At 44.7% G+C, this 10,984-nt stretch overlaps 1 protein-coding gene across 1 annotated transcript; it reads left to right on the forward strand.

Annotated features, from left to right (window-relative positions):
* The first annotated feature begins 5,270 nt into the window (after nucleotides 1-5,270).
* On the forward strand, nucleotides 5,271-7,985 carry NHLRC1 (NHL repeat containing E3 ubiquitin protein ligase 1). Its single transcript, XM_028512871.2, has one exon. The coding sequence runs from the start codon at nucleotides 5,325-5,327 to the stop codon at nucleotides 6,513-6,515; it is 1,191 nt and encodes a 396-aa protein (XP_028368672.1). The 5' UTR covers nucleotides 5,271-5,324; the 3' UTR covers nucleotides 6,516-7,985.
* Nucleotides 7,986-10,984: the final 2,999 nt, after the last annotated feature.

Here is a 10,984-nt window from a genome sequence, read left to right on the forward strand (position 1 = left end):
TATTTTTTGTGGGTAGCAGTAACGTGTGAACTGAAAATCTGTTATCCCTGACCACTGGATATTAATAGAACCTTGTGTCAACATTGGTGTTAACTCTCAACAGCAGAGAGAAGGAGCATAATGAAGGGATGTATTTAAGAATCAAACATATCCCAAAGTATTCATGTTTATATTTAATAATAAAATAATACATTCTCACTGAAAATTTTGGAAGTACAGGTAAGTCTAAAAAAGAAACAAAGGCAGCCAAGTCCTATCACCAGAAAAAATTTCTGCTAAACCAGTTATGTGTTCTTATCTTTTTTGTCTGCTCATGCACGGGTATGTTTTTGCAAATTTGAGATCATATTATGTATACAGTATTGTCTCTCTACTCTCTTCCCTAGTATTTCATCAACCCTTTCTCATGTCACTATTTTTTAAATTGTATTTATTTATTTATTTATTTATTTATTTGAGAGAAGGAAAGGAGGGGGAAAGAGAAAGAGAAACATTGATGGGTTGCCCCTTGCATGCACCCCATCCAAAAGGGAACCCACAGCCCAGGCCTGTGCCCTGAGCAGAAGTCAAACTGGCGACCCTTCACTTTGCAGGACGACGGCCAACCAACTGAGCCACACCAGTCAGGGTCTCACGTCACCGTTTTTTAGAAACAAGCTTCTTTAAAGCTGTTTCATGTTCTGTCATGTGGCAGTACCATAATCATTTCATCTTTCTCCTGTTATTTAGAGTCACTCAGCAAATGTAAATGGTACTCTTGAAAGTGCTGGATGAGGATTCACCGACGAGTGAAGACAGTCCCTCTCTAGGAATCTGAGGCCCTAGTGGCAGAGCCTGGACATTGATCACTACCATACAGTGTGGTAAGGCTGCCTTAGGGGACATACAGGCAGCTGTCAGCTCCTAAGTGGCCACTTAACCTGTCAACAAGTGAGGACAACATTGTTCAGTGACAGCAGGTGGAAAGAGAAGAGAAAAAGACCAAGGACAGTGTCCTAAAATTGTTCAAATTCAAGAGACCTTAAAATCTCCAGGTTCCTCTTTCCAACCATACCCTCCAGCTCATTTTTCTGTAGGCACTGAAAACATTCAGGCCTGAACCACTACCCCCTCTCCACCAAACCCCCTCACCCTGAGAAGCCAAGCATGTGGACGTGAGTTACACAGACAGATGGGTGGTCGGAGGGAGTGCTGAGAAAACAGGATGCCCTGGGGGAAGGGCAAAGCTAGAGATGTCATGAGAGCCCAGGGCAGAGTCCAAGGAACCACATGGGCTGCAGAGATTCACCTGTTGAGGAGGTGTCCTGAAGCCAGCCTGAAACACAGAACTGCCCTGGCTGGGTAGCTTAGCTGGTTAGAGCGTCGTCCTGGTACCCCAAAATTGCAAGTTCCATCCCTAGTCAGGGCACATACAAGAATGAAACAATGAATGCATGAATGAGTAGAACAACAAATCGATGTTCTCTCTCCTTCCTTCCCTCCCTCTTTCCCTCTCTCTCTTTTGTTCTCTAAAAATTAATTTAAAAAAATAGAAAAGAAACTCAAAACTGACCGACCCAGGAAGGACTCAGTTTAGCGGAGGAAGCAGGTTTTTTGCTCTTTGGACTCATGAGCCCATGCTCAAGAACCTACTGTCTTTGCTCTTTCTCTTTCGAGAAGTTGCACCTGTCCCCCCTAACTGAGATGATTCCATTCTATGTGCCTTGCACCTCTCTTTTCTCTGCCATCACTGTCAGGTACAGTCTGGGAGGTAACTGTGTCATTGGACTTGTTTTGGGATGCCTCCTAAACTGCATGTATGTGGCATATCTTGCCACATTTGCAAAACCTAAGCAACCCCTCCCTCCTCAGTTTCCTCAGCCTGTTCTCCTGAGCTCCTTCTTCTTTGCTATAACCGCCTGAGCTGGGTCTCCGTTTTCCCTTTTCTGCTAGATGGTACTTTCAACATAGGTCCAGCCACTGGCCAGAGGTCCTATTCTTCAAGTCCTATGGCCCCAGAACCTTCAGGTCTCATTCTAGGCAGAAGCAGGAAGAGGAGGGTACATTATTCCAGGACCCTCCAAGTGAGGTGTTGGAGGGAAACAAGAAATCCATGGAGACTGTGCCACGGAAAGATTCACCATCAAAAACTCAAAATATTAGAGTGAGACTCAGGGCATTTCTTTTATTAATCAAGGTGTGTATATATGTGACGAGGATTATACTCTATAGTCCCACTGAGAAGCCCATTAGTAGAGACAGGAAAAATGCTTAGCCCTGTTCCTGGCTAATTGCTACTTTACTAGCAATGCTTCTTATAAATCCCAGAGAATCAGCAAAGAAAAGGTATAACATTTGTGTTTACTACTTGTAAATAGCATCCTTCTATGTAATTCACTCATTCTTCCATTTGAGAAATGTTATTGGTAATTACCTGTGTATCAGGCATGTGCTAGGTTCTGGGGACATGCCAAGCACAGCCAGATGTGGTTCCTGCTCTCCTGGAACTTAGTTTCTCTCTCCAGAGACAGGGGCAAAAAAGAAAAAAGGGGTGAAGATAAAGAGCACTTTTAAGACAATTTGACCTTGGGTGTTGGGCACACAATGTAATATATGGATCATGTATCATAGGAATATATACTTAAAACCTATATGACCCTATTAACTAATGTCACCTCAATAAATTTAATAAGATTTTTTAAAAGATTGGATAAAAAGGGAAACTGGACTCCACACACTTGGTAAAGTACAAAAAGGACAAACTAGGAGAAGGGGCTGACCAGGCTGGATGGACAGGAACGCTGGAACAGAATCTGTGTTTACCTCCTGTAGAGGTGGCATACCCTGAAGATGATTGCTAAGGATGCTGAGCAAGAATGGGGGGCCCTACATTGTGAAAGACTCTAACCTGTGTGTTTTTAGCTCTGGAGCTTTATTGAGAAAACCTTAATTCCCAATCACATGCCCCAAAATATTTTCATTCTTCAAATTTGCCATTAGAGCCTTGACAGTAATTTATGAGGATGGATTGTCTCTGTATGTGCCACAAGGCTTTCCAGAACTACTGTGTTGTCTACCAAGCAGTAGGGCAATTATTAATGATCATTCTTTTAAAACACCAGGTTTATTGAACCTTTTCTGGTTTACCTCACCTCTTGGTGCAGTACTACTGGCTGTCCCGCAGAGGCAGCAGAGGATCAAGAAGAAGGCAGGATTATCCCGGAGCTGAGCAAACAAGGTGGAGCCCTCCTGTTCTCTCCTGACAGCTAGCTACCTAAGGTCATGGAAGGGTCTGAGCTCCCCCACAGTCAGCAATGAGTTGAGGGATCTTTGGACACATTTTGAAACAATGTTGGAGCAGAGACAAGCTAGAAGCAAGTCAAGAAATCAATGGAATCGTCGGGAAAACATCTTGAGAAGGCAACATTCACAGTGCAGACTTGGCCTAGATCTGGGCTGTTTCTGCCACAGCCACCAGTGGCATGTGGTTACTGAGCATTTGATGTGGGGCTGGTCTGAATTGGGATGTTGCTGTGAGTGTACAATACACACTGAATTTTACTCAGTACTAAAAAAAGAGAGTAAAATATTTCCTTAATAATTTTTGTAAAGATTTCATATCCAAATGGATTTCATATATTTGGGGTTAAATAAAATATAAAATTAAAATAATCACACTAGTTTCTTTTTACTTTTTAAAATGTGGGTACTAGAAAATCTAATATTATAATGAGGCTCTCATTATATTTCTAATAGACACTAGGTCTAACAATATTACACTTTTGGTTTCCTGAATATATTTCTTGACTTAAAGATTACTTCAGAAAATAATTTCTATTTGATTAGATTTTATTTTGTTGTTTATTTGGAATGAAGGTGTATTATAGCCTGAAATTATAATATTAAATTGGTTTTATGTTCCAACACATAATCTTTGAGTCATGTAACACATAAAAAAAGTTCTTTCTTATCTTCCATTAAAGCTTCTCCAGGGGTTTTCACGCAGAATAAAAATCCTCTGTTTTCCCAGAAGTCTGGCAAATAAGGGGTAAATGATCATGGTAATGGTCTCTAAATGAAGACAAGTGAGCTGATATGTGGTTTTATGAAGAGAATGTTCATGTAAGGTATTGGGGGGCAGAGGTAGCGGGGATTTCCTGAAAATGAGAGATTCTTGAGAGAGGTTATGCTGTCACCTATTTGGAGATTTTTAAAATATAGGGTAGATGCTCTATGTTTTCAGTCTTGACTGAGGTTGGAAGTATTTACCCTGGTGTCATGTGAAGGATTGTCATAGTGCAGTTATTAGTGGTTGTCAAACTTGGCTGCACATTATAATCATCCCTGGAGCTTTAAAAATCCCAGCTGCCCAGACCACACCCCAGACCAATTAAACCTTAGGTATGAGAAGCACAGATTGGAAAAACACTGGGATGGTTAAGAGGTGGGCTCTGTAATCAAACTGCCTGGCTTCAAATCCAAGCACGGCCACTTCCTAGCCATGTGACTCTAGACAAGATGCTTAACTTCTATGAACTCCATTGTAAAAAGGGATGATGAAAATAACATTCTTACAGGATTGTCATGAGGCTTAAATATGATAATCTATGTAAAGCACTTAACAGAAAGCAGACATAGCGTAAATTCTATAGCAATTATGATGAATGGTTTACATATTTCATATTAATTCCTCTAGAAGACATTCCCAGTCATGGTTCCCCCATCTCATATTCATTCACCTAGTGGGTTTCTTGTGTTGTCCTATAATACATCATTGTTCCTACATGAATTTATTTTATACGTATTTATTATCTACTTTAACTGCAAGTGTGATAGGAGGCACACACCTACCTCGCCCCCTTGAAGTTTAACTTTCCTCGTGTGTCTGTGTTTTCCTAGTCTGATCACAAGCAGCATGAACTGTGAGTCTGGCCAGCCCTAGCACCAAGCACGCAGCACGGAGATTTGGAAACTGCAGGACACCAGAGTTGGAAGACTGGGTTGTTCTAGTTCTTGCTTTGCCATTAACAGACTGGGTTACAGGGAGGAACCCTCTTGTTCTAAGTAGGTGTACTTCTTCATGTGTTAGGTGGACATAATCCATCCATGACTGTTGTGAAGATTACACGTCTGATCACACGCTGTGCATACAACTTGTAAATGCCCACTGTCAGGCTTTTAGGAAGCAGTGCTTCACATGCCCACCAGAGGGCAGCAGGTCTCCCACGTGCGCACCGCTGCGGTTGACGTCAAGACCAGCGCTCCGCCCTTTGACCGTGACCCTGGGCGGCGCTGGGCGGTGTCCAGTGCCAAGCTGGTGGCGCAGCTGGAACGCCAGTGGCTGCATGATGGGTGCGGAGGCCTCGGGGAGCGGGCCTGCCCTGCCGGAGCTCATGCGCGAGGCCGAGACCAGTTTGCTTGAGTGCAAGGTGTGCTTTGAAAGATTCGGCCACCGCCAGCAGCGGCGTCCGCGCAACCTGCCCTGCGGCCACGTGGTCTGCCTGGCCTGCGTGGCTGCCTTGGCGCACCCGCGGACGCTTGCCCTCGAGTGCCCCTTCTGCCGGCGAGCCTGCCGGGGCTCCGACACTAGCGACTGCCTGCCGGTGCTGCACCTCCTGGAGCTGCTGGGCTCCACACTGCGCCAGGCCCCGGCGCCCCACCGCGTCCCCGCCTGCGGCTCTGGGACCCTCACCTGCCACCAAGCCTTTGGCGGCTGGGGAACCCTGGTTAACCCCACTGGGCTAGCGCTGTGTCCCAAGACAGGGCGGGTAGTAGTGGTGCACGACGGCAAAAGGCGGGTCAAGATATTTGATTCCGGGGGAGGATGTGCTCATCAGTTTGGAGAGAAGGGGGACGCTGCCCAGGAAATTAGGTACCCACTCGATGTCACCGTCACTAACGACTGCCATGTGGTTGTTACCGACGCCGGCGACCGCTCAATCAAAGTGTTCGATTTTTTTGGCCAGATCAAAGTTGTCATTGGAGGCCAGTTCTCCTTGCCTTGGGGTGTGGAGACCACCCCTCAGAATGGGGTCGTGGTAACTGATGCGGAAGCAGGATCCCTGCACCTCTTGGATGTGGACTTTCCAGAAGGGGTCCTCCGGAAAACAGAAAGGTTGCAAGCGCATCTGCGCAGTCCCAGAGCAGTGGCAGTGTCTGGGCTCACTGGGGCCATTGCAGTCCTAGAGCGCCCCCTGACGCTGGGGCCTGGGACCTGCAGCACCACGGTGAAGGTGTTCAGTGCAAGCATGCAGCTCATCGGCCAGGTGGATACCTTTGGGCTGAGCCTCTTCTTCCCTTATGAAATAACTGCCTCTGCTGTGACCTTCGATCACCAGGGGAATGTGATTGTCGCCGATACCTCCAGTCATGCGGTCCTGTGCTTAGGCAAACCCGAGGAGTTTCCAGTACTGAAGCCCATCATTACCCATGGTCTTTCTCATCCTGTGGCACTGACCTTCACCAAGGAGAATTCTCTTCTTGTTCTGGACAGTGCAACCCATTCTATAAAAGTCTTTACGGTTGACTGGGGATGATGGGCGTGGTGAGGGGCCTGGGGCTTGGAATCAGAAACCCTGGAGCGGCCACTAAGGAATTGTTTAGCCCTGGGTAAATTAATCTCATCTATCCAACAGGGGTCAATAACTGCCTGGGCAAACCTACAAAGGTTGAGGTAATTATTAAAGAGAAATAATGAAATCTGTTTATTGAATAGGTGCTCCCTGTGGTAAGAAATTTGTAAGTATTAGCTCCTTTAGTCCTTAACAACCACCTAATAAGGTAATTCTGTTATTGATCTCATTTTAGATATGAGAAAACTGAGATCCAGAGAGCTAAAGTGACTAACCCAAAGTAACACTTATTGTGACAATCACCACGAGGACTCAATCTTGACTCCAAAAAACCTCTTTCTCTTAAATAAGATAATGTGTGGGGGGAAATATGTGAATGTATATTGTTGTCATGTGTACACTATTTACAAGTGGCCATTTATTTTAGTTGGATGCACAAAGATAGGAGACCTTGTTGAGGGTTCAAGAGAAAACGGTTTGCAGTGTGCAGGGCAGAGGGGAGTAAAGAGGGGGAAGTGGGACAACCTGTAATAGCATAACCAAAAAATATATTTTTAAAAAAAGAGAAAAAGGGTTTGTGGTGGACATCAGTTTAGCTCAGCTTGCAGCTCCTCTGAGGGCTCTCTGGATGGAGTTACTGTGGATTTTGAGTCACTTGCTAAGAAAAACAATTGAACTGCTTACTCCAAAGGCAAACGTGTCCTTTAGTACCTGTATCTCCCCCACTGTGTAGGCACTCAGGAAATAGTGCTTGGTTGGTTGAGAAAGGCCTGTGTTGCTGTAAGTTCTAAACTACTGTAGAACACACATTTATACAGGTGTTAGAGGGCTGGATGATATTCCTCTTACATGTTTATGTTAACACAGAGATAAGTCACCACAATCAGTTTGTGGTAAAAATGATTTTGCTGGCCTTTTTACAATCAGTGTAAACTGATTGTAAACCTGGAGCACTTTTGTGTTGGGGTTTTCCTCCGTGCAGTTTAAATTTGTTCCATGCGTTTGCAAACACTGTATACTCAATAAATACTTCCCTTGATCCTAAGTCATCATTTAGGCCACTGGTAAACACTGAAATACGCTTTGAGTTGAAGTAATAGACTTGACCATGATAACACCTGCTTAATGTTGCAATTGGTTCAATGAATGGAAATTTCAGGTGAAGTGGCCAGTTCTTTATAAATTGTGTATTTTTAGCTAGTGTAGACATCTCAGAGATTAGGGCTGTTGGAATAGTTCCAAATAACTGGCACCTGAGAAGCAGCAAAAGTATTTCTCAGGGAAAACACCCTGGTTTTGAAAGGTGAATGTTAGTTTCAGGTAATAGCTGATGCCTTATTAACAATAGGATTCTATGATACCAAGACTTTTAATAGGCACTAGTGACAGTCCTAAAATTATAAGTAAAATATGTTCAGAAGGACCGGAAGTGTACCCAGAGCCTGGTTCCCATGCCAGTCCACAAAAGCCCATTTTGCCTCAGTGTTGTCATTATACAGCATCCATAGTAAGATTCCAACAACCCTGGATCACCTTTGTCAGTGCATTCTAAATAGAGATTTGGGGGACAACCTCCTGACCCCACACTCACCCCACCCATAGAGGTCACCCTTTGGTGGGTGACTTTACAGGTATTCTGCATTGTGTAACAAGAAAAGTCTCAGGCAGAGATAGAGGTTCAAATGGTCATTTGCAAGTAGGCCCACTGTGGTCTGACCTTTAAAAAGTTTTCCTTAGGAATAAGGACATTTTAACGGGCTCAGGGTCAGTTGAGCAATTCAAGGGACTTTCTCCCATTCGTAATTATTGGCGGCATCATCTTTGGCCATAGAATGCCTTTGTGCATGCCTTTTTCAGGCAGCACTCAGAGGAAAGGTATGGAACATGCAGTGTGTGTGGTTTGTGACCAAGGTGTTACCTGTTTCCTGTGGATTAGCTGGCCAGAGGAATGAGGTGAGTCCCTGAGATGATGTGAGAGCAAATCAAAGAGGTGATAACAAGTGACTAAATTAACTGCTGCCTCTCCTTGATTGTTATCAGCTTGGAAGTTGGTGGGGCAGGATATGCAATATAAAGAGAAAGCAGCTCTCCCCAGGAATGGCATACTGGGGGATGTGGTGGGGGGAGTGGACAGGCAGGGTTTCCCTGGGGAAGATGCAAAGCTGGATATTCTTGACCTCTCCTGAGATTAGCAGGAAGAGGAAATTGTAGCAGAAAGTAGAAAGTTTCAAGGTGGTGGGGGAGAGTTGGAATGATTCTCCAAAACCAGGAGACAAAAGAATGTGACCAGCAGTAAATGGGGGAGAAGAAGGGCTCTTCCTGAAGGTCTCCCTCAATCAGGTTCCTTTAGACCAACGCTGCCCAGCGCAAGCCACCTGGTGAGTCCATAAAAGCAAGCACAGATGCTTGCCACCCCCCAGCAATCCTCCCCTCACCTTCCATCTGTTCCAGTTTTGCCCAATTCCTGATGCTCAGATTGTCTCCTGCTTTTGCCCTTGTTCTGCTTCTGGATTTGCCACCTGGACTTGGCTTCCTCAATTTTTTGTCTTGATATTTTCTAAAGACTTTGGTTCAGATTCATAAATGTTCCTTCTAGGAAGTCTCACTGAGGATCCAACCATTACCATTTTGCTAGGGCCTTATCTAGACCTTTCCTGGCCCCTCATTAAGTGGGGTGCAGCCCTCACCCAAAGTAAATTATGCACCTTCAAGGAACAAGCAGTATATTCCATACATCTCACAAAATGAAGAGCCCCTGATGATAGCTGATTAAACCATCCTTGTACCTGCCACGGAAAGAAGATGTGTATGTTACTGGTTAGTACTCTAGTAACAGGGATGTACTATGGTGGTGTGTCGTGGGTAATAAGGAGATGAACTGTTTTCTTGAAGAGTATGTAGAAAATACGTCAGGGAGGCTCCCAACACTCACCACAACTACCACACTAAACAATCATGCAGTCTTCTGTGCCCTCAGCTACTTCTGAGGAGAACTGCACTCTGCCCCCACCCACCCCCTAGGCCTGCCCTGCTGATGAACCTGCCCTCAGCCACTATGTTTTCTATTACATGATCCCCTCCACCTGCAGCTGATTGGATAGGGGTACACCTAACTAAATAACAGCCTTCTCATCAATGTCACACGAAATGTATTAATTAGACCAGGACTGGCCTATGAATTGACCTGGGGTAAACGTTTCCCACAAAGGGGCAAGGAGATCAAATCCCAGCCATGTGCCGCTTACCAACAGGTTTCCCATTCTAAGAAATGTGTTGGAAGGCAATTCTGCCATTGTGAGAACACTGTAGAGTGCACGTGCACAAACCTAGATGGTATAGCCCACTACTGTAATTGTGTGTGCTGTACTTTCATGTGACTGGCAGTGCAAATTTGTTTACACCAGCAGGACTACAAACGTGAGTAATGTGTCGCACTATGATGTTATGTTAGTCACAACATCAGTAAGTGATAGGATTCTTTAGTTTCACTATAATCTCAAGGGACCACTCTTGTATATGCCGTCCATCCTTGACCAAAATGTCGTTATGCGGTACATGACTGCAGATTCTTGTCCCTGAAGTTTTGAATCAAGGAATGTGGAGCATATCTGACAGATGGCAACCAGGGGTGAGTGTTGAAAGCCTGCTCAGTTAGAGGAGCACAGAGCAGCCGTGAGCAAACCAAAGCTGCGCAGAGAGGAAGCCGTGTGGCAGGGGGAAGGCCTCACTGTGCAGGATCTGGTGCAGATGGGGGGAGAAAATGCAGAAGCTCATCTGTGCAGGTTTGGTTTTCGCAACAGAAAATGCCTAACAAAAATTATACTATGCTGTTGATTTGTTTGGAGAAAATCAAACTTAAACCTATGGATTTTGCTGCCATGAATAAGAAAGTAATTCTGAGAAATTCAACACACTCCATCAACACCCCTACTTCTCACCCCGGTGGGGCCAGAGACCAGAGTCCAAGCAGAGGCCCACATACCGAAGGTCCAAATATTTGAGTAGTAAGTCAAGCCACCAGCCTGTTAAACAAAATATATTCAGTCCTCCCACCCTGATCAAGATAAATCTAAAAATTACAAATACACTTTCATTATGATCTGGAAAGCCAGATTCTATTTAGGGCACTTGGATGGAGTTTTTGCTCAACTTTGGGGTGCCACAGTTTTAAGAAAGTTCATGATAAGCTGGACTATGCTTAAAAGGCCTGAACAGGAACCTACATAGTATGTTTCTTTTTGTCATCCTCTGACGACTGGGATGTCAAGTCCAGGAAGGCAAAGGTGTTTGTGTTGTTCACAGCTTTATCCCTGGGGTCCAGAACGCAGCCTGACACATTATAGGCATTCGGAAATACTTGTTCAGTTACTATATGTATACCACTGGGTAGTTTGGGGAAGCTGGTCTAGAATGAAAACAATTTGTGATGGGTT

The sequence above is a fragment of the Phyllostomus discolor genome, chromosome 5, assembly GCF_004126475.2.
Source record: "Phyllostomus discolor isolate MPI-MPIP mPhyDis1 chromosome 5, mPhyDis1.pri.v3, whole genome shotgun sequence".
NCBI classification, from domain to species: domain Eukaryota; kingdom Metazoa; phylum Chordata; class Mammalia; order Chiroptera; family Phyllostomidae; genus Phyllostomus; species Phyllostomus discolor.